This window comes from Anomaloglossus baeobatrachus, chromosome 12, assembly GCF_048569485.1.
Source record: "Anomaloglossus baeobatrachus isolate aAnoBae1 chromosome 12, aAnoBae1.hap1, whole genome shotgun sequence".
Lineage (NCBI taxonomy): Eukaryota > Metazoa > Chordata > Amphibia > Anura > Aromobatidae > Anomaloglossus > Anomaloglossus baeobatrachus.
This window is the reverse complement of record NC_134364.1, coordinates 99427483-99453453: the sequence shown is the minus strand read 5'-3', so window position 1 is coordinate 99453453 and position 25971 is coordinate 99427483. Positions and strand designations below refer to the sequence as shown.

The 25971-nt window shown below is 52.0% G+C and overlaps 1 protein-coding gene and 1 pseudogene across 3 annotated transcripts in view; one reads left to right on the top strand and one right to left on the bottom strand.

Annotated features, from left to right (window-relative positions):
• LOC142258174 (methyltransferase-like protein 25B) overlaps positions 1 to 23152 on the bottom strand; it is an 89362-nt gene extending 66210 nt beyond the window's left edge. For all 3 annotated transcript variants that reach the window (XR_012727719.1, XM_075330669.1, XM_075330670.1), the window contains exons 1-5: positions 22898 to 23152; positions 19442 to 19553; positions 15923 to 16044; positions 15266 to 15479; positions 15105 to 15167 (exon numbers count right to left, since the gene is read on the bottom strand). Coding sequence is in view for 2 of the 3 variants with exons in the window: in XM_075330669.1 (XP_075186784.1) it covers positions 15105 to 15167; positions 15266 to 15479; positions 15923 to 16044; positions 19442 to 19553; positions 22898 to 23058 (672 nt within the window). In the remaining variant the exon portion in view is untranslated. The remainder of the gene's footprint in view (positions 1 to 15104; positions 15168 to 15265; positions 15480 to 15922; positions 16045 to 19441; positions 19554 to 22897) is intronic.
• The window catches only part of LOC142258173 (uncharacterized), a 40228-nt pseudogene continuing 37280 nt past the window's right edge, over positions 23024 to 25971 (top strand).

Below are 25971 nucleotides of genomic sequence, written 5' to 3'. Positions count from 1 at the left end.
TACCCTGTCTGTCTCTTACCCTGTCTGTCTCTTACCCTGTCTGTCTCTTACCCTGTCTGTCTCTTACCCTGTCTGTCTCTTTCCCTGTCTGTCTCTTTCCCTGTCTGTCTCTTTCCCTGTCTGTCTCTTTCCCTGTCTGTCTCTTTTCCTGTCTGTCTCTTTCCCTATCTGCCTATGTCTGCCTGTCTGTTTTTGTCTCTCTCTGTCTCCTCACCGACATTTTATTACTTCACATATAAGGTTCTTATACTATGAATGTCCTTTGTTCCTATAGTAACCAATCACAGCTACTATTAATGACCTTTAGAACGCAGCTCCATTAACTTTAATAGAGGGAGGTTTTTTGGAGAATAACTGTAAAGCGCGGGGTTATAGTTTCCTGTCAAAACATAATCTATGACGTTCCCTGAGTCACATGGGGTGTCTGTGCAAAAGTTTGTACTTGTAAATGCGATGGTGCGGATTCTTTTAGCGGACATACACACACACACAGCTTTATATATTAAATATTGTCGGATAGTGCATGTAAAAACAAGCACTTTTGCAACTAAAGGCCGCTTTACATGCTACGATTTATCTGACGATCTCATTAGCGATGTGACACGCCCAGATCGTAGTTACAATTTGCCGAGATCGCTCATAGGTCGTTTATTAGCGGTCACACGTAACGATCGCACAAGTGACGCAAAATCGTTCAGCGATATTGTTATGATCCGGAACCATCTAAGATCACAATAGATCATTGGCACAAAAGGTGACAAGAGCATTGGCAACTAATCTAGCCGCCATCCCCTTACTAACCATCAACACTAGAAGTAGCTGAGGGGTGAACTAACATCCTGTGCACCGCGAACCCAGCCTGAGAACTAACTATCCTAAAGGTAGGAAAGATGAATAACTCTCTGCCTCAGAAATAGACCGCAAAGGTATAGCAAGCCCCCCACATTCAAAAACTACGGTGATATAGGAAAACACAATACACAGATGGATGATAGGATTAGCAAAGGTGAGGACCCACTGACTAAATAGGACAGGATAGGAAAGGGGCTGATGGTGGCCAGAGAAAAACCCTGCAAAAATCCAAATACCTGATAGTACAAAAAGTCCTCAGATCGCTGGATCTGAACTCCGTCCTATACCAGGCGTTCTTGTCATACCAATGAATAGAAAACAGGAACAATTACGAATTCAAGAAGCAACAAACACATGGACTTATAGGAGCAATACTCCAAACATAGCTGCAGGGAGCTTCCCAGTTAAGCAACTGAGAGGGAAGATTCCTGCATGCAAATAAACTGACAATAACCACAGAAAATGACAAACCCAGATAAGAACAAAAAGAACAAAACAATATAAGAAAGAACCAAGCACTTATCTGGGGTAGATGTGGTCTGAAGCAGGATGAAGCAGGCTGGTAAACTAAAAAACAAATGACAACCGGCTCAGAATGCTAGCAGACCAAGGTTTAAATAGGCAGAGAGTTAGCAATGGAAACACCCATTGCTCCAGCACACCTGGTCTCTGTCCAAACCATTCCTGGCCACAAGAGGGAGCCTCACAGCAGTACAAGCATAACTGACATTCATAACAGATATATTGTTTGACCAAGGCGGCCGTGTGGATGTTGTTCGTCGTTTGCAGGGTGTCAAATGTACCAATATGTCTGCTGCTACGATGAACAAAATTTTGAAAGTGAACGACATGTCAACGATCAACGATTTTCAACCTATTTTCGATCGTTCGGAGTCGCTAGTAGATGTTACATGCAACAAGTCGCTAACGATGACGGAAGTGCGTCACGGAATCCGTGACCCCGTCGACATATCGTCAGATAAATCGTAGCATGTAATGCCGCCTTTACTGCTTATTAAAATTTGCAGCCGTTCTTGAGATATTAACACTTTTTTTCATTGCCAGCATGTTGTCTAGAAGACCGACCGCCGCTGCTGTCTAGCTTGTAAGCACTGTACTGAGGAAGGCTGAAATTTGGAGGTAACAATGCGCTCCAGCTCTGAAACAAGTACGTATAAGCTCGACAGAAAGGATTATGTAAGAACTGCGCATGTTTTCCTATCTAGCAGCGGTGGTCGGTGTCCTAGGCAATATGCTGTGAACAAAAAGAAGGGAATTTTGTTTACTTACCGTAAATTCCTTTTCTTCTAGCTCCAATTGGGAGACCCAGACAATTGGGGTGTATAGCTATGCCTCCGGAGGCCACACAAAGTATTACACTAAAAGTGTAAAGCCCCTCCCCTTCTGCCTATACACCCCCCGTGCCTCACGGGCTCCTCAGTTTTGGTGCAAAAGCAAGAAGGAGGAAAAAATTATAAATTGGTTTAAAGTAAATTCAATCCGAAGGAATATCGGAGAACTGAAACCATTCAACATGAACAACATGTGTACACAAAAAACAGGGGCGGGTGCTGGGTCTCCCAATTGGAGCTAGAAGAAAAGGAATTTAAGGTAAGTAAACAAAATTCCCTTCTTCTTTGTCGCTCCATTGGGAGACCCAGACAATTGGGACGTCCAAAAGCAGTCCCTGGGTGGGTAAATAATACCTCATAATAGAGCCGTAAACGGCTCCGTCCTACAGGTGGGCAACCGCCGCCTGAAGGACTCGCCTACCTAGGCTGGCATCTGCCGAAGCATAGGTATGCACCTGATAGTGTTTCGTGAAAGTGTGCAGGCTCGACCAGGTAGCTGCCTGACACACCTGCTGAGCCGTAGCCTGGTGCCGCAAGGCCCAGGACGCTCCCACGGCCCTGGTAGAATGGGCCTTCAGCCCTGAGGGAACCGGAAGCCCCGAGGAACGATAAGCTTCGAGAATTGGTTCCTTGATCCACCGAGCCAGGGTTGATTTGGAAGCTTGTGTCCCTTTACGCTGGCCAGCGACAAGGACAAAGAGTGCATCCGAGCGGCGCAGGGGCGCCGTACGAGAAATGTAGAATCTGAGTGCTCTCACCAGATCTAACAAGTGCAAATCCTTTTCACATTGGTGAACTGGATGAGGACAAAAAGAGGGTAAGGAGATATCCTGATTGAGATGAAAAGGGGATACCACCTTAGGGAGAAATTCCGGAACCGGACGCAGAACCACCTTGTCCTGGTGAAACACCAGGAAAGGGGCTTTGCACGACAACGCTGCTAGCTCAGACACTCTCCGAAGTGAAGTGACTGCTACTAGGAAAACCACTTTCTGCGAAACGCGTGAGAGAGAAATATCCCTCATTGGCTCGAACGGTGGTTTCTGAAGAACCATCAGCACCCTGTTCAGATCCCAGGGTTCTAACGGACGCTTGTAAGGAGGGACGATGTGACAAACCCCCTGCAGAGAGCGCAGAGACTTGTCCCTTAAGGGAGCCGAGCGACAAACCCTTTTCCAATCCGGATTGAAGGAAGGACAGAAAAGTGGGCAAGGTAAATGGCCAGGGAGAAAAACCCTGAGCAGAGCACCACGCCAGGAATATTTTCCACGTCCTGTGGTAGATCTTGGCGGACGTTGGTTTCCTAGCCTGTCTCATAGTGGCAATGACCTCTTGAGATAATCCTGAAGACGCTAAGATCCAGGACTCAATGGCCACACAGTCAGGTTGAGGGCCGCAGAATTCAGATGGAAAAACAGCCCTTGAGACAGCAAGTCTGGTCGGTCTGGTAGTGCCCACGGTTGGCCGACCGTGAGATGCCACAGATCCGGGTACCACGACCTCCTCGGCCAGTCTGGAGCGACGAGGATGGCGCGGCGGCAGTCGGCCCTGATCTTGCGTAACACTCTGGGCAACAGTGCCAGAGGAGGAAACACATAAGGGAGTTGAAACTGCGACCAATCCTGAACTAAGGCGTCTGCCGCCAGAGCTCTGTGATCTTGAGACCGTGCCATGAATGTCGGGACCTTGTTGTTGTGCCGGGACGCCATTAGGTCGACGTCCGGCATGCCCCAGCGGCAACAGATCTCCTGAAACACGTCCGGGTGAAGGGACCATTCCCCTGCGTCCATGCCCTGGCGACTGAGAAAGTCTGCTTCCCAGTTTTCTACGCCCGGGATGTGAACTGCGGATATGGTGGAGGCTGTGGCTTCCACCCACAGCAGAATCCGCCGGACTTCCTGGAAGGCTTGCCGACTGCGTGTCCCGCCTTGGTGGTTGATGTATGCCACCGCTGTGGAGTTGTCCGACTGAATTCGGATCTGCTTGCCTTCCAGCCACGGCTGGAACGCCTTTAGGGCAAGATACACTGCCCTTATCTCCAGAACATTGATCTGAAGGGAGGACTCTGTCTGAGTCCAAGTCCCCTGAGCCCTGTGGTGGAGAAAGACCGCTCCCCACCCTGACAGGCTCGCGTCCGTCGTGACCACCGCCCAGGATGGGGGCAGGAAGGATTTCCCCTTCGACAGAGAAGTGGGGAGAAGCCACCACTGAAGGGAAGCCTTGGCTGCCCGAGAAAGGGAGACGTTCCTGTCGAGGGACGTCGACTTCCTGTCCCATTTGCGGAGAATGTCCCACTGAAGTGGGCGCAGATGAAACTGCGCAAAAGGAACTGCCTCCATTGCTGCCACCATCTTCCCTAGGAAGTGCATGAGGTGCCTCAGGGGGTGTGACTGACCTTGAAGGAGAGATTGCACCCCTGTCTGTAGTGAACGCTGTTTGTTCAGCGGAAGCTTCACTATCGCTGAGAGAGTATGAAACTCCATGCCAAGATATGTCAGTGATTGGGCCGGTGTCAGATTTGACTTTGGAAAATTGATGATCCACCCGAAACTCTGGAGAGTTTCCAGAGCAATGTTCAGGCTGTGTTGGCATGCCCCTTGAGAGGGTGCCTTGACAAGTAGATTGTCTAAGTAAGGGATCACCGAGTGTCCCTGAGAGTGTAGGATTGCCACCACTGTTGCCATGACCTTGGTGAAGACCCGTGGGGCTGTCGCCAGGCCAAAAGGCAGTGCCACGAACTGAAGGTGTTCGTCCCCTATGGCTAAACGCAGGAAGCGCTGATGCTCTGGTGCAATCGGCACGTGGAGATAAGCATCTTTGATGTCGATTGATGCCAGGAAATCTCCTTGGGACATTGAGGCGATGACGGAGCGGAGCGATTCCATCCGGAACCGCCTGGTTTTCACATGCTTGTTGAGCAGTTTTAGGTCCAGAACGGGACGGAAGGATCCGTCCTTTTTTGGCACCACGAACAAGTTGGAGTAAAAACCGTGACCCCGTTGCTGAAGAGGAACAGGGATCACCACTCCTTCCGCCTTCAGAGTGCACACCGCCTGCAGAAGAGCCTCGGCTCTGTCGGGGGGCGGAGATGTTCTGAAGAAACGAGTCGGAGGACGAGAGCTGAACTCTATCCTGTAACCTCGAGATAGAATGTCTCTCACCCATCGGTCTTTTACTTGTGGCAGCCAGGCGTCGCAAAAGCGGGAGAGCCTGCCACCGACCGAGGATGCGGTTTGAGGAGGCCGAAAGTCATGAGGAGGCCGCTTTGGGAGCGGTTCCTCCGGCGGTCTTTTTAGGACGTGACTTAGACCGCCATGAATCGGAGTTCCTCTGATCTTTCTGAGGCCTTTTGGACGAGGAGAATTGAGACCTGCCCGCGGTCCGAAAGGACCGAAACCTCGATTGTACCTTCCGTGGTTGAGGTCTGTTTGGTTTGGACTGGGGTAAGGATGAATCCTTTCCCTTGGATTGTTTAATGATTTCATCCAATCGCTCACCAAACAAGCGGTCGCCAGACAATGGCAAACCGGTTAAGAACTTTTTGGAAGCAGAGTCTGCCTTCCATTCACGTAGCCACATGGCCCTGCGGAGTACCACCGAATTGGCGGATGCCACCGCCGTACGGCTCGCCGAGTCCAGGATAGCATTAATGGCGTAGGACGCAAATGCCGACGCCTGAGAGGTTAAGGACACCACTTGCGGGGCAGATGTACGTGTTACTGCATTAATCTGCGCCTGACAAGCTGAGATAGCTTGGAGTGCCCATACGGCTGCGAATGCTGGAGCAAAAGACGCGCCGATAGCTTCATAGATGGATTTCAACCATAGTTCCATCTGTCTGTCAGTGGCATCTTTGAGTGAAGCCCCATCTTCCACTGCAACTATGGATCTAGCCGCCAGTCTGGAGATTGGAGGATCCACCTTAGGACACTGAGTCCAGCCCTTGACAACCTCGGGGGGGAAGGGATAACGTGTGTCCTTAAGGCGCTTGGAAAAACGCTTGTCTGGACAGTCTCGGTTTTTCTGGATTGCCTCTCTGAAGTCAGAGTGATCCAGAAACGTATTTAATGTACGCTTGGGAAACCTGAAACGGAATTTCTCCTGAGAAGCTGACTCCTCAATTGTAGGAGCTGGGGGAGAAATATCCAACACCTGATTGATGGTCGCTATAAGGTCATTCACTACGGCGTCACCTTCAGGTGTATCTAGGTTGAGAGCGGCTTCAGGATCAGAATCCTGATCTGTTACCTTCGCTTCATCCTCCAGAGAGTCCTCCTGCTGGGACCCTGAACAGTGTGATGAAGTGGAGGGAATTTCCCAGCGACCACGCTTGGGCGGCCTGGGACTGCGGTCTGTGTCAGAGACCTCACCCTGGGACCTATGGGTTACCCCAGGGGCACTTTGTTGTTCCAATTGAGGGGGACCAGGGGTCAAGGATTGGACAGTGCCCGGGGCCTGAATCACCGGTCTGGACTGCAATGCTTCCAGTATTTTAGCAGACCATTTATCCATACTCTCAGACAGTTTGTCAGCAAATATAAGAATAAGGCTGCACATCAAACTTAGATAATGGTATAATGCCTCAAGCATATGGAAAAATATTGGAATATACAGTGAAAAATGCTACTTGCTAATTTGAACATGTGAATAATGAATTGCATACCTGCCATGAATATTAGGAAAAAGGAGATATTTAGCAATCGCATTGATCAATGTAACTGAGCCCCAAGGCCTCGTCAAGGCATATCTCTATATTGGGGTCCCTAGCTCTGTGACCCTAACTGTATTTTTGGCTTGCACTCATATATATATATATATTAGTGCTCACTTCAGTTATCCTATTCAGTTATATGTAGTTTTTTTCTGAATGTGAACACAGCTCCGCCCCTTTCGGCCATGTTTTTTCCATCTCCTATATAAGAAAGTCCTTAGTTACCCCTCTCCACCCATAGCAGTTTTTCATTGCAATGAGATGACACACAGTTAGGGTCACAGAGCTAGGGACCCCAATATAGAGATATGCCTTGACGAGGCCTTGGGGCTCAGTTACATTGATCAATGCGATTGCTAAATATCTCCTTTTTCCTAATATTCATGGCAGGTATGCAATTCATTATTCACATGTTCAAATTAGCAAGTAGCATTTTTCACTGTATATTCCAATATTTTTCCATATGCTTGAGGCATTATACCATTATCTAAGTTTGATGTGCAGCCTTATTCTTATATATAGTATGTATTTTTGGCTTGCACTCATATATATATATTAGTGCTCACTTCAGTTATCCTATTCAGTTTGTCAGCAAAGGCTGCAAACTCCGTCCCTGTCACCTGGACAGTGGTAGCAGGTGGTTCCACCTGGGCCACCAGTCGCAGAGGCTCCGGCTGAGTAAGTGCAACAGGGGCCGAGCATTGCACACAATGAGGGTCAGTGGAACCTGCCAGTAGTACAGCTGTACATGAGGTACAGGTTGCAAAGTACGCCTGTGCTTTGGCACCCTTGCTTTTTGCGGATGACATGTTGTCTCCTCTGAGAACAACCAGGAGGGTATATAGCCAAAAATCAACAGAGCGACCGTACAGTGCAATGTATAGCCTATAAGCCTATATATATATATATATATACACACTTCGGTACTCAGTGGGGCCAGCACCACAGGTGCTGCTTACCGACCGCTTAGAGCGGTTGTGTGATCACCAGATTCCCTGCCTGGGTCTCCCTGTGTTGTCTCTCCTCTCCAGCTTCTGAATCGCTGACAGGAATGGCTGCCGGCGTTCTGTGGGGAGGAGGGGACCGTGGGCGTGCCCAAGAAAGTGCGGGAATCTAGTGCCCCAGTGTACTGAGTGAGGGGGGGAGGAGGATACAAATGTATGCTCCAGCCCTCCGCGCTGACGATCTGTGCAGCGTCCCGCCCTTCCCCTGACTGGCAGGCCTGTGGGCGGGAATATGCGACACTAGGCCGCAGAAGCCGGGGACTAAAGTTATAAGCGCGGCCGGCAGTAAGCGCGGCCGCGCGGTAGTCCCCGGCGCACTAACACACCCAGCAGTGCTGTAATGTGTATGGCACAAGCGCTCCATGCGCGGTAGTCCCCGGCGAACTAACACACCCAGCAGTGCTGTAATGTGTATGGCACAAGCGCTCCATGCGCGGTCCCCACGGGGACACAGAGTACCTCACAGTAGCAGGGCCTTGTCCCTGACGATACCCGGCTCCTATCCAGCAGATTCACAGGGGCTGCGGAGGGAGCACAGTCCCAGTGCCTGGAGACCGATTAGGATCCCACTTCACCCAGAGCCCATTAAGGGATGGGGAAGGAAAACAGCATGTGGCTCCTGCCTGTGTACCCGCAATGGGTACCTGAACCTTAACAACACCGCCGACAAAGTGGGGTGAGAAGGGAGCATGCCGGGAGCCCTGTTATGGGCCCTCTTTTCTTCCATCCGACCTAGTCAGCAGCTGCTGCTGACTAAGCTGTGGAGCTATGCGTGCATGTCAGCCTCCTTCGCACAAAGCATAAAAACTGAGGAGCCCGTGAGGCACGGGGGGTGTATAGGCAGAAGGGGAGGGGCTTTACACTTTTAGTGTAATACTTTGTGTGGCCTCCGGAGGCATAGCTATACACCCCAATTGTCTGGGTCTCCCAATGGAGCGACAAAGAAAGGGAATTTTGTTTACTTACCGTAAATTCCTTTTCTTCTAGCTCCTATTGGGAGACCCAAACAATTGGGTGTATAGCTTCTGCCTCCGGAGGCCACACAAAGTATTACACTTTTAAAAAAGTGTAACCCCTCCCCTCTGCCTATACACCCTCCCGTGGATCACGGGCTCCTCAGTTTTGGTGCAAAAGCAGGAAGGAGGAAACTTATAAATTGGTCTAGGGTAAATTCAATCCGAAGGATGTTCGGAGAACTGAAGACCATGAACCATAAAAACAAATCAACAACATGTGTACACAAAAGAACAACCAGCCCGAAGGGCACAGGGGCGGGTGCTGGGTCTCCCAATAGGAGCTAGAAGAAAAGGAATTTACGGTAAGTAAACAAAATTCCCTTTTTCTTTGTCGCTCCATTGGGAGACCCAGACAATTGGGACGTCCAAGAGCAGTCCCTGGGTGGGTAAAAGAATACCTCAATAAAAGGAGCCGAAAACGGCCCCCTCTTACAGGTGGGCATCCGCCGCCTGGAGGACTCGCCTACCTAGACTGGCGTCTGCCGAAGCATAAACATGCACTTGATAGTGCTTCGTGAAAGTGTGCAGACTAGACCACGTAGCTGCCCGACACACCTGCTGAGCCGTCGCCCGGTGCCGCAAAGCCCAGGACGCACCTACGGCTCTGGTAGAATGGGCTTTCAACCCTGAAGGAAGTGGAAGCCCAGAAGAACAGTAGGCCTCGAGAATCGGTTCCTTGATCCACCGAGCCAAGGTTGACTTGGAGGCCTGAGAGCCCTTACGCTGGCCAGCGAGAAGGACAAAGAGCGCGTCTGAACGGCGCTGGGGCGCCGTGCGAGACACGTAGAACCGGAGTGCTCTCACTAGATCCAAAGAGTGCAAATCCTTTTCACACTGGTGAATTGGATTAGGGCAAAAGGAAGGCAAGGAGATATCCTGATTTAGATGAAAGGGGGATACCACCTTAGGAAGAAATTCCGGGACAGGACGCAGAACCACCTTATCCTGGTGAAAAACCAGGAAGGGGGCTTTGCATGACAGCGCTGCAAGCTCAGACACTCTCCGAAGTGATGTGACCGCCACCAGGAAGGCCACCTTCTGAGAAAGACGGGAAAGAGAAACATCCCGCAGCGGCTCAAAAGGCGGCTTTTGAAGAGCCGTCAGAACCCTGTTAAGATCCCAAGGATCCAACGGACGTTTGTAAGGTGGGACCATGTGGCAAACCCCCTGCAGGAACGTGCGGACCTGCGGAAGCCTGGCTAGACGCTTTTGAAAAAACACGGAGAGCGCCGACACTTGGCCCTTGAGAGAGTCGAGGGACAAACCCTTGTCCATTCCAGATTGTAGGAATGAAAGGAATGTGGGTAAGGCAAACGGCCATGGAGGAAAACCGTTATCAGCGCACCAGGATAGGAAGATTTGCCAAGACCTGTAATAGATCTTGGCGGACGTTGGCTTCCTGGCTTGTCTCATGGTGGCAATGACATCCTGAGATAACCCTGAAGACGCTAGGAGCCAGGACTCAATGGCCACACAGTCAGGTTGAGGGCCACAGAATTCAGATGGAAAAACGGCCCTTGTGACAGCAAGTCTGGACGGTCTGGAAGCGCCCACGGTTGACCCACCGTGAGATGCCACAGATCCGGATACCACGACCGCCTCGGCCAGTCTGGAGCGACGAGAATGGCGCGACGGCAGTCGGACCAGATCTTGCGTAGTACTCTGGGCAGCATTGCCAGAGGGGGAAAACACATATGGCAGTCGAAACTGCGACCAATCCTGGACCAGAGCGTCCGCTGCCAGAGTTCTGTGATCCTGAGACCGTGCCATGAAGGCCGGGACCTTGTTGTTGTGTCTCGATGCCATGAGATCGACGTCCCGCGTTCCCCAGCGGCGACATATCTCTCGAAACACGTCTGGGTGAAAAGACCATTCCCCCGCGTCCATGCCCTGACGACTGAGAAAATCTGCTTCCCAGTTTTCCACGCCCGGGATGTGAACTGCGGAGATGGTGGAGCCTGTGACTTCCACCCACTGCAGAATCCGCTCGACTTCCTGGAAGGCTTGATGACTGCGAGTGCCACCTTGGTGGTTGATGTAGGCGACGGCAGTGGCGTTGTCCGACTGGATTCGGATCTGTCTGCCCTCCAGCCACCGATGGAAAGCCAATAGGGCTAGATATACTGCCCTTATCTCCAAAATATTGATCTGAAGGGACGATTCTATTGGAGTCCAGGTTCCTTGAGCCCTGTGGTGGAGAAAAACCGCTCCCCAACCTGACAGGCTCACGTCCGTGGTGACCACGGCCCAGGTTGGGGGGGAGGAAGGATTTTCCCCGAGACAGAGATGTGGGTAGGAGCCACCACTGAAGTGATGTTTTGGTTGCAAGTGAAAGAGAGATGTTCTTGTCGAGGGAAGCCGAACTCTTGTCCCATTGGAGTGGCCGTAGATGGAATTGCGCGAACGGCACTGCCTCCATAGCTGCAACCATCTTCCCCAGGAAGTGCATGAGGCGCCTTAAGGGGTGTGACTGACTCCGAAGAAGTGACTGCACCCCCGCCTGCAGAGAAAGCTGTTTGTCCCGCGGTAGCTTGACTAACGCTGGAAGGGTATGAAACTCCATCCCGAGGTAAGTCAGTGATTGGGTCGGCGTCAACTTGGATTTCGGGAAATTGATGATCCACCCGAACTGCTGGAGAGTCGCCAGAGTGACGGTAAGACTTCGTTGACACGCCACCCGAGAAGGGGCCCTGACTAGGAGATCGTCCAAGTATGGGATTACCGAGTGGCCCTGAGAGTGCAGGACCGCCACGACGGATGCCATGACTTTGGTGAAGACCCGTGGGGCTGTTGCCAGGCCGAAGGGCAATGCGACAAACTGGAGGTGTTCGTCCCCGATGGCGAAACGCAGGAAACGTTGGTGTTCGGGTGCGATCGGCACATGGAGATAAGCATCCTTGATGTCGATCGATGCTAGGAAGTCTCCTTGTGACATTGAGGCGATGACCGAGCGGAGAGATTCCATCCAAAACCGTCTGGTTCTCACATGTCTGTTGAGCAGCTTGAGGTCCAGAACGGGACGGAAAGACCCGTCCTTTTTTGGCACCACGAACAAGTTGGAGTAAAATCCGCGACTACGTTCCTGAAGGGGAACGGGAATCACAACTCCTTCCATCTTTAGAGCGTCCACCGCCTGAAACAGTGCGTCTGCCTGTGCGGGGGGTGGGGAGGTTCTGAAAAAACGAGCCGTAGGTCGAGAGCTGAACTCTATCCTGTAACCATGAGACAGAATGTCTCTCACCCATCGGTCTTGAACGTGTGGCCACCAGGCGTCGCCAAAGCGGGAGAGCCTGCCACCGACCGAGGATGTGGCTAGATGAGGCCGAGAGTCATGAGGAGGCCGTCTTGGAGGCAGTGCCTCCTGCGGCCTTTTGGGGGCGTGACTTGGACCGCCACCCATAGGAGTTCTTCTGGCCTTTCTCCGGCCGGTTGGACGAAGAGGATTGGGGCTTGGCGGAGGGACGAAAGGACCGAAACCTCGATTGGATTTTTCTCTGCTGAGGTCTCTTAGGTTTGGACTGGGGTAAGGAGGAGTCCTTTCCCGAGGATTCCTTAATAATCTCATCCAACCGTTCGCCAAACAAACGTTCGCCAGAAAAAGGCAAACCAGTTAAGAACCTTTTGGAAGCAGAGTCTGCTTTCCATTCGCGCAGCCACATGGCCCTGCGGACTGCCACGGAGTTAGCGGATGCTACAGCCGTACGGCTAGCGGAGTCCAGGACGGCGTTCATGGCGTAGGACGAAAATGCTGATGCCTGAGAGGTCAAGGAAGACACATGCGGAGCAGAATTCCGCGTGACAGCATTGATCTCAGTCAGACATGCCGAGATTGCTTGGAGAGCCCACACAGCCGCAAAGGCCGGGGCAAAAGACGCTCCCGTGGCCTCATAAATAGACTTCACCAAGAGCTCTGTCTGTCTGTCAGTGGCATCCTTCAGGGATGAGCCATCGGCAACAGACACAACGGACCTAGCAGCCAATCTAGAGACTGGCGGATCCACCTTGGGTGAGTGCGCCCAGCCCTTAACGACCTCAGGTGAAAAGGGATAACGCGTGTCAGAGTGCCTTTTAGCAAAACGCTTGTCCGGGACCGCTCTGGGCTTCTGGACAGCGTCCCTGAAGTTAGAGTGATCAAAGAACGTATTGCGCGTACGTTTGGGGAATCGAAATTGGTGTTTCTCCTGCTGAGAAGCCAACTCCTCTACCGGTGGAGGCGGGGGAGAGAGATCCAACACCTGGTTGATGGACGAAATAAGATCATTTACTAAGGCGTCCCCCTCAGGGGTATCAAGGTTGAGGGCGAAGTCAGGGTCAGAGCCCTGAGCTCTCACGTCCGCCTCGTCGTCCTGAGAGTCCTCCAGCTGAGATCCAGAGCAGCGTGAGGAGGCCGGGGAAGAGTCCCAGCGAGGCCGCTTAGCCGGTCTGGGACTGCAATCCGGGCAGGAGTCCTCCGCCTGGGACCTAGGGGCTATCCTGGGAGCGCGCTGCGGCGCGGACCGAGAAGGCCCTGGAGGAGACAAACTAACAGGGGCCGGGGCCTGTGAAGAGCCCGGTCTGGACTGCAAAGCCTCAAGGAGCTTAGATGACCATATGTCCATAGACTGTGCAATGGATTGAGAAAGTGACAGAGTTTCTCAGCGAAAGAGGCCAATGACGGTGACTCTGTCCCTGCAGCCTGCTCAGGAGGAGCAGGGGGATCTACATGAGCCGAGGGGCCCACAAGTGCCCCGGGCTCCGGCTGAGCAAGCGTGGCAGGAGTCGAGCATTGATCACAGTGAGGGTAGGTGGATCCCGCAGGCAACATAGCCCCACAAGAGGTACAGGCTGCGAAAAAAACCTGTGTCTTAAGGGCTTTGCTCCTTGTGGACGACATGCTGCAAGCAATAAGTGTCCCTTAGGAGAGCGACCACTGAGGGTATATGGGAAAGGGTTAAACAGCCGTTCCGAATATATATAATATATGTAGATATATATATATATCACGGCACCCTAGGGGAACCAGCACCGGGTGACTGGTGTGGCTTACCAACCGCTGGTGTCCTCCAGATTCCCTGTCGTGGGTCCCCCAGAGCTGTAGAGATGTGCAGCTGCAGCATACACCGGCAGAATGCCAAACATGGCCGCCGGAGCTCTCAAGGGGGGAGTGGAGCCATGGGCGGCGCCGGCAAAAGGCGGGAATCTGGAGGCCCCATAGTGGTCCATGAGAGGGGAGGGGAGGCATGCAAAGATGCTCCAGCCCTCTGTCGGTAGTACCGCCCTTCCCCCTGACAAGCAGGCCCGGGGGCGGAATTTTTCGCAACTAGGCCGCGATGAAGCCGGGGACTAAATTTAAGGCCGTGCCCGACAAGCAGGCACGGCCGGCGCGGAAGTCCGATGAAAAAACAACGGACGGCGCTACTGGGGAGAGAGGCGACCTCTCTCCCCGTACCGTCCCCCCATGGGGACACAGAGTACCTTGAAGGTGCAGGGCCCGGTCCCTGGGGATGAAAACGCTCCGGTCCAGCAGGTTCCACCAGGGGCTGTGGATGGAGCACGGTCTCAGCATGTGAATGACCAATGAAGCTCCCACTTCTCCCAGAGCCGCATAAGGGATGGTGAAGGAGACAGCATGTGGCTCCAGCCTTTGTACCCGAAATGGGTACCTCAACCTTAACAACACCGCCGACATAGTGGGGTGAGAAGGGAACATGCCGGGGACCCCATAGGGGACCTCTTTTCTTCTGTCATACTATGTATGAGAATTTTTTTTTTTTTTTCTATGAGTGGATGTGTGCCTCCTTCCACACAAAGCATAAAACTGAGGAGCCCGTGATCCACGGGAGGGTGTATAGGCAGAGGGGAGGGGTTACACTTTTTTAAAAGTGTAATACTTTGTGTGGCCTCCGGAGGCAGAAGCTATACACCCAATTGTCTGGGTCTCCCAATGGAGCGACAAAGAAAAATAAATGTTAACATCTCAAGAACGGTTGAAAATATTCACAGGCAATAAGTTGCAAATTTACTCACTTTTACAAGCCATATCTGACAATACCCATTTATAAAAATGCGACATAACCCCTTTAAATAAGATGTGAGTACTTAGAATTGTTCTACGTATGGTGGTGGCATTTGAACACCCCAAGAACATCGTTGTATACGTCCATCAGTCAGTCATAATGAATATCCTTACCTGGCCGCTGCCGAGGTCCACTACACGGTCACACCCGGTCACGTCGCTAAGCTTCTTTACAAGCTGTGGGATAATAGGAAATTACCAGCTGAGCAGACCGTGCCCCGAGAGGTTTTATAAAATGACTTGTGTGTGCGTGTGTCCGCCATATCGCCCCGTACCTTCCCCAGCCTTCGTATTTCATGCTGCTTTTTGGGCTTCACGTGTTTCCGAAAGAGCGGATCCAGTAAGGAGCTCTGACCCTGGTTAGACTGGAACTCGGCCGGTCTCTTCTTGTGTGCGCTGTCCGCGTCAGGACGTGGCGTTCGCTGGAAGGACAAGGTCTGCGCGGTGACCTTCAAAGCTAAGAGGCTGAGCGGCCATACTGACCGGTAACTGGATAGGAAACAAACAATGTCACTGAAGTGCTTGTCTGTCATCACAAGTGACTATCAGGTACCGGCTGTGTATGGCGCGGGCTCAGCTCCTGAGAGTGAACTGTACATTACATCAGTGACTATCGGGTGCTGGCTGTGTATGGCGCGGGCTCAGCTCCTGAGAGTGCGCTGTACATTACATCAGTGACTATCGGGTGCCGGCTGTGTATGGCGCGGGGTCAGCTCCTGAGAGCGCACTGTACATTACATCAGTGACTATCGGGTGCTGGCTGTGTATGGCGCGGGCTCAGCTCCTGAGAGTGCGCTGTACATTACATCAGTGACTATCGGGTGCCGGCTGTGTATGGCGCGGGCTCAGCTCCTGAATGCGCACTGTTGATTACAAAGAAACCAACATGATAGCTGCTTTGTGTGTGTGCCAGATAACTTGCATTCATCTACCTTGTATTCCTTGCGTTACTGTCCGATAAGAGTAGATCGGCCAAGTCCGGGGCAGTCAGGTCTGACAACGCTAATCTCCAAGACACGGGCAGCGTCTCCCACAGGCTGTTGGTGAAAAATTCCTAGAAAAAAAAAGGATTCTAAGTAGAGTCAAATATGGCAACATTTAACATCGTAGGACTTATTTTTTCTGTCTAGCATGAATGGCACAAAAGTACCGTATGTTTTTAAACTATAAGATGTAATTTTTAGCAATAAATAAAAGTATTGCAGGGGCAGCTTTCTCCTGATACAACGTCTACCAGACCACAGAGAGATCTGCTCCCTGCTCCTGCCTCACACTGATCGATCTTATCAGGAGACGAAAAACCAGGGTCTGCACGGAGGCCGCGGGGTCTGCACGGAGGCCGCGGGGTCTGCACGGAGGCCGCACAACCTGAGCAGCAGACGGACCTCTCAGGCCATATCAGCCACATGTCGGGAAGGAACTCCAAACTGTGGTAATGTTTAGTGTGAGTAGCAGAGCAACGTACAAGTGTGCAGCACAATCAGAGACTCACACGTTTATATGTGTAGTAGAGTTGCGCAAATGTGTGTGTAGAAGATCCGAGTGTGCGTGTATGGAGCAGATCCACCTGGGCCTGTATGTAGCTGAGCCACGTGTGTGCAGCAGAGCTGAGAGTGAGTGTAGGTGAGCTGAGCGTGTGTGCAGCAGAGTTGTATGTGGATCAGAGCGTCATGCTTGTAGAGCAAAGCTTCATGTGTACCAGAATTGTATTTGTGTAGCAGAGCCACATGTCTGTAGCATAGTGGAGTGTCTGTGTAGCAGAGCCACGTGAGTGTAGCTCAGCTTTGTGTTTGTCAGCAGAGCAGTATGTGTGTGTAGTAGTTGTGTGCATGTGTAGCAGTCGCGTGTGTAGCAGAGCCGCACGTGTGTAGCAGGGTTGAGTGTGTGTAGCAGAGTCGAATGTGTGTAGCAGAGCAGTGTGTGTCTAGCAGAGCAGTGTGAGAGTGTAGCAGAGCAGTGTGTGAGGGGTAGCAGAGCAGTGTGTGAGTGTAGCAGAGCAGTGTGTAGTAGAGCAGTGAGTGTAGTAGAGCATTGTGTGAGTGTAGCAGAGCAGTGTTGTAGCAGAGCAGGGTGTGAGTGTAGCAGAGCAGTGTGTAGCAGAGCAGTGTGAGTAGCAGAGCAGTGTGAGTAGCAGAGCAGTGTGTGAGTGTAGCAGAGCAGTGTGTGAGTGTAGCAGAGCAGTGAGTGTAGTAGAGCAGTGTGTGAGTGTAGCAAGCGGTGTTGTAGCAGAGCAGGGTGTGTGTAGCAGAGCAGTGTGTATAGCACAGTTGTGTGTATATACTAGAGCCGCGTATCTGTGTGTGTAGCAGAGCAGTGTGTGAGTGTACCAAAGCTGTGTTTATATAACAGTCATGTGTGTAGCACAGCAGTGTGTGAATGTAGCAGAGCAGTGTGTGAATGTAGCAGAGCAGTGTGTGAATGTAGCAGAGCAGTGTGTGAATGTAGCAGAGCAGTGTGTGAATGTAGTAGAGCCGTATATCTGTATGTGTAGCAGAGCAGTGTGTGAGTGTAGCAGAGCCGTATATCTGTATGTGTAGCAGAGCAGTGTGTGAGTGTAGCAGAGCCGTATAACTGTATGTGTAGCAGAGCAGTGTGTGAGTGTAGCAGAGCCGTATATCTGTATGTGTAGCAGAGCAGTGTGTGAGTGTAGCAGAGCCGTATAACTGTATGTGTAGCAGAGCAGTGTGTGAGTGTAGCAGAGCCGTATATCTGTATGTGTAGCAGAGCAGTGTGTGAGTGTAGCAGAGTAGTGTGTGTAGCAGAGGTGTGTGTGTGGGTGTGTAGCACAGCTGTGTGTATATAACAGAGCTACGTGTCTGTGTCTGTAGCAGAACAGTGTGTGTTGAAGAGCAGTGTGTGAGTGTAGCACAGCGGTGTGTATATAATAGAGCTGTGTGTGTAGCAGAGCTGTGTGTATATAACAGAACTATGTGTCTATGTGTCTGTAGCAGAGCAATTTGTGAGTGTAGCACAGATGTGTGTATATAACAGAGCCATTTTAAGTATCGCAGAGCAGTGTGTGCGTGTAACAAAGCTGTGTGTGAATGTAGCAGAGCCACATGTATATAAAAGAACCGCGTGTCTGTGTGTGTAGCAGATGAGAAACCGTGGAAAGAAAAGCACAATAGGGTCTTACCCCAAAAGGGGAGGAAGATATGTAATGAAAACACACTCACCTATAATGGTTGTGCCAGTCACAATCACTATACAGGCATATATAAGATCCAGGTCCAGGCAGCAGTCCCAAAGTTGGCTGATAACAGAGAGTGATAGAAGAAGGGGTCCTTAATTCCGCGCCAAGGACTCAATGGATCCAGGAAGAGATTAATGCTTCTTTAATAACATGCACAAGTCTACGCGTTTCTGGAGACACAGCTCCCTTCATCAGGACATTGGCAAGAGAACATCCTTTGCCAATTGCCAATTGCACATTGCCAATGTCCTGATGAAGGGAGCTGTGTCTCCAGAAACGCGTAGACTTGTACATGTTATTAAAGAAGCATTAATCTCTTCCTGGATCCATTGAGTCCTTGGCGCGGAATTAAGACCCTTCTTCTATCACTCTCTGTTATCATGTGTGTGTAGCAGAGCAGTGTGTGAGTGTAGCAGAGCAGTGTGTGAGTGTAGCACAGCTGTGTGTATATAGCAGAGCCGTGTGTGTGTTGAATGTAGCTCGGCTGAGTGTACATGCAACACTGTCGTGAATGTGTGCAGCAGACAGGTATATAAAGTGTGCTGTGAAGCCTCCTGTGTATAATACCCTACTTCCCTCGGGATTCAGTCTTTTCGTCCCCTCAGGCGCTGACTGGGCCTTATGTGATGCCATGATGTTGAGGCCTAGAGGCACCAAAGAGTGGAGAAGATGGAAAACAAAAGAAAAGCCTGAAGCACCAAAACAAGAGAGGGCCAGAGGAGCATGGAGGGGCCAGAAGAGCATGGAGGGGCCAGAAGAGCATGGAGGGGCCAGAAGAGCATGGAGGGGCCAGAAGAGCATGGAGGGGCCAGAAGAGCATGGAGGGGACAGAAGAGCATGGAGGGGACAGAAGAGCATGGAGGGGACAGAAGAGCATGGAGGGGACAGAAGAGCATGGAGGGGACAGAAGAGTATGAAGTGTGTTATTTTTCTACTCCGTTATTATCCTCTGGGGTCTGGAGAGACAAAAGATAATAAATTTCCCACTACACACCAGGACCATCAGATCCCCTGAATGACGTCTCATCAGCATCAGATCAGCTCCGCTTAGGACTAGATTTTAACAAGTGATTTCCCTCCCGTGGATCACTCCCGGCTCCAGTGCCGCCGCTCCAACAGCCGTGCAGACGGCACCAGCACCAGTAATGGACTGGCACTAGGCCCAGAGGCTGTGGAGCGGATCCCAGGAGGAGGACGCCCTCTGTAAAGAATCCTCCCCAGTGTTATATATTCCCGGTCTGACAGTGGGAATACTTACAATTATGTACGAATCTGTGATGAAGCCGTACAGAGACAGGACGCGAGCGATGTCCCCTGCCAGGAGCTGGTTCTGCTCCAGAGACCTGACCCGTCCCCCGACACCAGACATCCTGGAGAAGAGGAGAAGTCAGAATAAAGAGGACTACAACTCCTATCATCTACTGCCGAGCCGTGTATCTAATCCTATCATCATGTGCTGCCAAGTAGAGTATCTAATCCTATCATCTGCTGCCGTGCATGTAATCCTATCATCTGCTGCCGAGCCGTGTATCTAATCCTATCATCTGCTGCCGAGCCGTGTATCTAATCCTATCATCTGCTGCCGAGCCGTGTATCTAATCCTATCATCTGCTGCCGAGCCGTGTATCTAATCCTATCATCTGCTGCCGAGCCGTGTATCTAATCCTATCATCTGCTGCCGAGCCGTGTATCTAATCCTATTATCTGCTGCCGAGCCGTGTATCTAAACCTATCATCTGCTGCCGAGCCGTGTATCTAAACCTATCATCTGCTGCCGAGCCGTGTATCTAATCCTATCATCTGCTGCCGAGCCGTGTATCTAATCCTATCATCTGCTGCCGAGCCATGTATTTAATCCTATCATTTGTTGCTGCATCGAGCATCTAATCCTATAACCTGCTGCAGAGCCGTGTATTTAATTCATTCATCTACTATAGAGCTGCGTATCTAATCCTATCATCTGCTGCCGAGCCGCGTATCTAATCCTATCATCTGCTACAGAGCCGTATATCTAATCCTATCATCTGATGTTGAGCAGTGTACCTAATCCTATCATCTGCTACAGAGCCAAGTATCTAATCCTATCATCTGCTGCCGAGCCATGTATCTAATCCTACTGCCTGTTGAGCCATGTATCTAATCCTAGCCTGTGTGATACGAACTGATGAGCTGTGTATCCAATCCTTTCCTGCATGATACTGTCTGCTGAGCTGTATATCTAATCCTATCCTGTGTGATACTGTCTTCTGAGCCGTGTATCTAATCCTCTCCTGCGTGATACTGTCTGCTGAGCCGTGTATCTAATCCTCTCCTGCGTGATACTGTCTGCTGAGCCGTGTATCTAATCCTCTCCTGTGTGATACTGTCTGCTAAGCTGTGTATCTAATCCTCTCCTGTGTGATACTGTCTGCTGAGCTGTGTATCTAATCCTATCCTGTGTGATACTGACTGCTGAGATGTGTATCTAATCCTATCCTGTGTGATACTGTCTGCTGAGCCGTGTAACTAATACTATCCTGTGTGATACTGACTGCTGAGCTGTGTATCTAATCCTATCCTGTGTGATACTGTCTGCTGAGCTGTGGATCTAATCCTATCCTGTGTGATACTGACTGCTGAGCTGTGTATCTAATCCTATCCTGTGTGATACTGTCTGCTGAGCTGTGCATCTATTCCTCTCCTGTGTGATACTGTCTGCTGAGCCATGTATCTAATCCTATCCCGTGTGATACTGTCTGCTGAGCTGTGCATATAATCCTATCCTGTGTGATACTGTCTGCTGAGCTGTGTATCTAATCCTATCCTGTGTGATACTGTCTGCTGAGCTGTGCATCTAATCCTATCCTGTGTGATACTGTCTGCTGAGCCATGTATCTAATCCTATCCCGTGTGATACTGTCTGCTGAGCCATGTATCTAATCCTATCCCGTGTGATACTGTCTGCTGAGCTATGTATCTCATCCTCTGCTGTGTGATACTGTCTGCTGAGCCATGTATCTAATCCTATCCCGTGTGATACTGTCTGCTGAGCTATGTATCTCATCCTCTGCTGTGTGATACTGTCTGCTGAGCTGTGAATCTATTTCTATAATGTGGGACATACACATTTGCCCCCTATGACACTGATAAGATACAATGATACGGCCGTTGCTATATTGGCGCACCTGCAATAGGCTAAGCAGCCATATTGGTACACCTGCGGTCGGCTGAGCCGTCACCTCAGTACACTTGCTGAGCTGCCACCTTGGTGCACCTGCGGTAGGCTGAGCTGCCACCTTGGTGCACCTGCGGTAGGCTGAGCCGCCACCTTGGTGCACCTGCGGTAGGCTGAGCCGCCAGCTTGGTACACCTGCGGTAGGCTGAGCCGCCATCTTGGTACACCTGCGGTAGGCTGAGCCGCCATCTTGGTACACCTGCGGTAGGCTGAGCCGCCTTCTTGGTACACCTGCGGCAGGCTGAGCCACCTTCTTGGTACACCTGCGGCAGGCTGAGCCACCTTCTTGGTACACCTGCGGCAGGCTGAGCCGCCATCTTGATACACCTGCGGTAGGCTAAGCCGCCAGCTTGGTACACCTGCGGTAGGCTGAGCCGCCAGCTTGGTACACCTGCGGTAGGCTGAGCCGCCATCTTGGTGCACCTGCGGTAGGCTGAGCCGCCATCTTGATGCACCTGCGGTAGGCTCAGCCGCCATCTGGGTGCACCTGCGATAGGCTCAGCCGCCACCTCGGTGCACCTGCGATAGGCTCAGCCGCCACCTCGGTGCACCTGCGATAGGCTCAGCCGCCACCTCGGTGCACCTGCGATAGGCTCAGCCGCCACCTCGGTGCACCTGCGATAGGCTCAGCCGCCACCTCGGTGCACCTGCGATAGGCTCAGCCGCCACCTCGGTGCACCTGCGATAGGCTCAGCCGCCACCTCGGTGCACCTGCGATAGGCTCAGCCGCCACCTCGGTGCACCTGCGATAGGCTCAGCCGCCACCTCGGTGCACCTGCGATAGGCTCAGCCGCCACCTCGGTGCACCTGCGATAGGCTCAGCCGCCACCTCGGTACACCTGCCATGGGCTGAGCCGCCATCTTGGTACACCTGCCATAGGCTGAGCCGCCATCTTGGTACACCTGCTGAGCAGCCATATTGGTACACTGCAGTTGGCTGAGCCACCACCTTGGTTCACTTGAGGTAGGCTGAGCAGCCATGTTGGTACACCTGCGATAGACTGAGCAGCCATTTTGGTACACCTGCGATAGACTGAGCAGCCATGTTGGTACACCTGCGATAGACTGAGCAGCCATGTTGGTACACCTGCGATAGACTGAGCAGCCATTTTCACTACATACTGTGGTAAACAAAATGAGGTAGTAAAAAAAATAAAGACAAAGCTGCGGCTTTTGTAAGGAAAAAACGGAAGAGTGATAATTTCAGTCACGCAAAAGATTCTATAGAATTAAAACAAACCCCATGATATTGCGTGGTAATGGCGCTTATAAACAAGACACCATGTTGCTTTGATAGTAATTGTAATTACTGACCCCCAAGATGGAGGAATTTGATAACAATGATTATAATATGGAGGGGGCATATGTGTGATACCACCTCACACTATCTAAGCCAAATAATACACTTTGGTGGGGGCCATATCGGCTAATATCGGGCAGCAGGGGGCCCCTCCCTGCTCGTCACTATGCAGATGGCGCCCTCTCCCTCCCCGCACTTACACTCCTCCATGTGAGGCCGGCTCTCCGTGGGTTAGTGGGACGTGACGTTTACACCCGGAAGGCCTCCACGTCTCGTGTGCCTGGTAAGTCCGGTCCTCCCCTCCCGTACATTGTCTATCCATTACCCGTCTGTGCTCCGCTCCCGGTAACGGCCTGCGCATCCTCGGCCTCTTCCCTCAGCGCGGCCGAACCTCTGAGGTAAAGATTCGGATTCCTGTGCGGGAGAGTTCGCGGTCTCACGTGCGGCCTCCTCGCTGGTGTCGAGCCGGAAGTGACTGTTGTGTGCCGAGTTTCCACCTTTTTTGTATATATTTGTGTCATTCTTGTTATTATTGATCCTTTTGTCAGGTTTTAGGCCCAAATAACCAAGATTTAAAGTGATTTTTCTTTACAGGACCTTGTATTATGCTGTGTGGTAATAGAACAATAGCACCGTACTGATTGATGGTGAAATGCGTTAAACAGGATGGATGCACGAAAGTGCTCGCTTTTGTTGCCATAGCAATCAATTGGCCCCTCAGTGTATGTACTGATGAGATGTGCGTAGGGTTAATTAAAAAAAATCTTCTTGAACCCCATTAAATGTATAAAAAATGAATATATTTGGGATCGGCGCTCGTTTACGAGGAGAAAATCTGTGAATTATACATATATTAAGAGTCTTTCCTCAGGTCAACGTATAGAACAACAAAGGGATTCTTTACAGTACGAGCATTAATGTGTAACTATGTATCTTGTGTGTTGTAGGTGATGTCGCTTTCTCGCCGTCGGATGAAGCAGGGGAAAAAACACGTAACATTGTCGGTGAGGGAAGCCATCATGGCTGACACGTTTATCAACATAGATGTGTCCTCCGGCTTGTCGAGGGCGCTGAGCGGATTAGGAAATCGAAAGCACAAGCAGTTCTTGAGAAGGCGGAAATATCTGGAGAAACGCAGATTCCTCACAACAAAAACAGCTGCCCAATAAGAAAGCTGGAGAGACGCGAAACGCGTGGGGCCGGAGTCGGCCGAATGGACAGGCGGAGGGTCATGGGCCGGGGAGGCAGCAGGACGGATCATCCGGACCGTAACAGTGGGCGCCCCGTGCCAACCGGGCACGTTAAGCATCCGTAAAAACTGCGCCGCAAACCGCCCCTGTCCTCCCACCCCCCTCCAAAGACCGCCCTTCCCCTGCTATGGGCGGCGCCAAGGAACCCGCCACCCGACCGCCACCTCGTACCGCACCGCAACCTGTTGCTCAGCGAGTATGAAAGCGGCCTCCCCTCCGCCGCGGCGGTGCCACCCAGCCACAAGGTGCTTGCTATTGACTGTGAAATGGTGGGCACCCGGGTTTAAGGGGTCGCAACAGCGCCCTAGCGCGGTGCAGCATCGTGAATTACCAGGGGGACGTGGTATACGACAAGTACGTACGGCCCGCCTGTCCCGTCACCGATTTCAGGACCAGGTGGAGCGGCATCCGAAGGGAACATTTATCCAACGCCATCCCCTTCAACGTGGCACAGAAAGAGGTAAGATAGGCTTCATGGGAAGGAAGGATCGGGCATGTTGGAATTCAACATGACCAATCTTTTTGTCTTCGACACTAGAGGGAGCCCACAACATAGCCTTGTTGCTTCCTCACCACTAGATGGCGCCCACAAGATAGACCTGTTGCATCCTCACCACTAGAGGGAGCCCACAACATAGCTTTGTTGCTTCCTCACCACTAGATAGCGCCCACAACATAGACTTGTTGCATCCTCGCCGTTAGATGGCGCCCACAACATAGACCTGTTGCATGCTCATCATTAGATGGCGCCCACAACATAGACTTGTTGCATCCTCGCCGTTAGATGGCGCCCACAACATAGACCTGTTGCATGCTCATCATTAGAGGGAGCCCACAACATAGACTTGTTGTATCCTCACCACTAGAGGGAGCCCACAACATAGACCTGTTGCATCCTCACCACTAGAGGGAGCCCACAACATAGACCTGTTGCATCCTCACACTAGAGGGAGCCCACAACATAGACCTGTTGCATCCTCACCACTAGAGGGAGCCCACAACATAGACCTGTTGCATCCTCACCACTAGAGGGAGCCCACAACATAGACCTGTTGCATCCTCACCACTAGAGGGAGCCCACAACATAGACCTGTTGCATCCTCACCACTAGAGGGAGCCCACAACATAGACCTGTTGCATCCTCACCACTAGAGGGAGCCCACAGCATAGACCTGTTGCATCCTCCCCACTAGAGGGAGCCCACAACATAGACCTGTTGCATCCTCACCACTAGAGGGAGCCCACAACATAAACCTGTTGCATCCTCACCACTAGAGGGAGCCCACAATTTAAAGGGAACCTGTCACCAGGTTTTCCCCTATAACAGGGGTGGGGAACCTCCGGCCCGCGGGCCGTACGCGGCCCGCGACTACTTTTTCTACGTCCCCCGGGCTGATTCCCGGGGACTGCAGTGCTGGGGCGGCAGCCGCATCCTGGTGGCTGCTGGCCCTTTAAAACCCCACACAGCGCGTTCAATGCTGAACGCTGCATTTCCTTTACCTGAAAGACTACGTCCCCACGCTGGCACTGCCTACGTGAGGACGTACTTTGTAGGTGGGGTCGGCGTGAGGGGCGCTAAAATCAAAAGGAGAGGATTGACTGCCAATCATCCCACAGGTCTTACTGTGCCGAGCAGCGCTCTGTGCCCAGCGGTGGTGGCTCCCTGCCCGGCGGCGGCTCCCTGTGCCCGGCGGTTTGCGGCGGCGGCTCCCTGTGCCCGGCGGTTTGCGGCGGCGGCTCCCTGTGCCCGGCGGTTTGCGGCGGCGGCTCCCTGTGCCCGGCGGTTTGCGGCGGCGGCTCCCTGTGCCCGGCGGTTTGCGGCGGCGGCTCCCTGTGCCCGGCAGTTTGCGGCGGCGGCTCCCTGTGCCCGGCGGCTACCTGTGCCCGGTGGCGGCTACCTGTGCCCGGTGGCGGCTACCTGTGCCCGGCGGCTACCTGTGCCCGGCGGTGGCTGCTCCTCTCTGTGCCCAGCGGCTCCCTGTGCCCAGCGGCGAAGGCGGCTGCTCCTCTCTGTACCCGGCGGC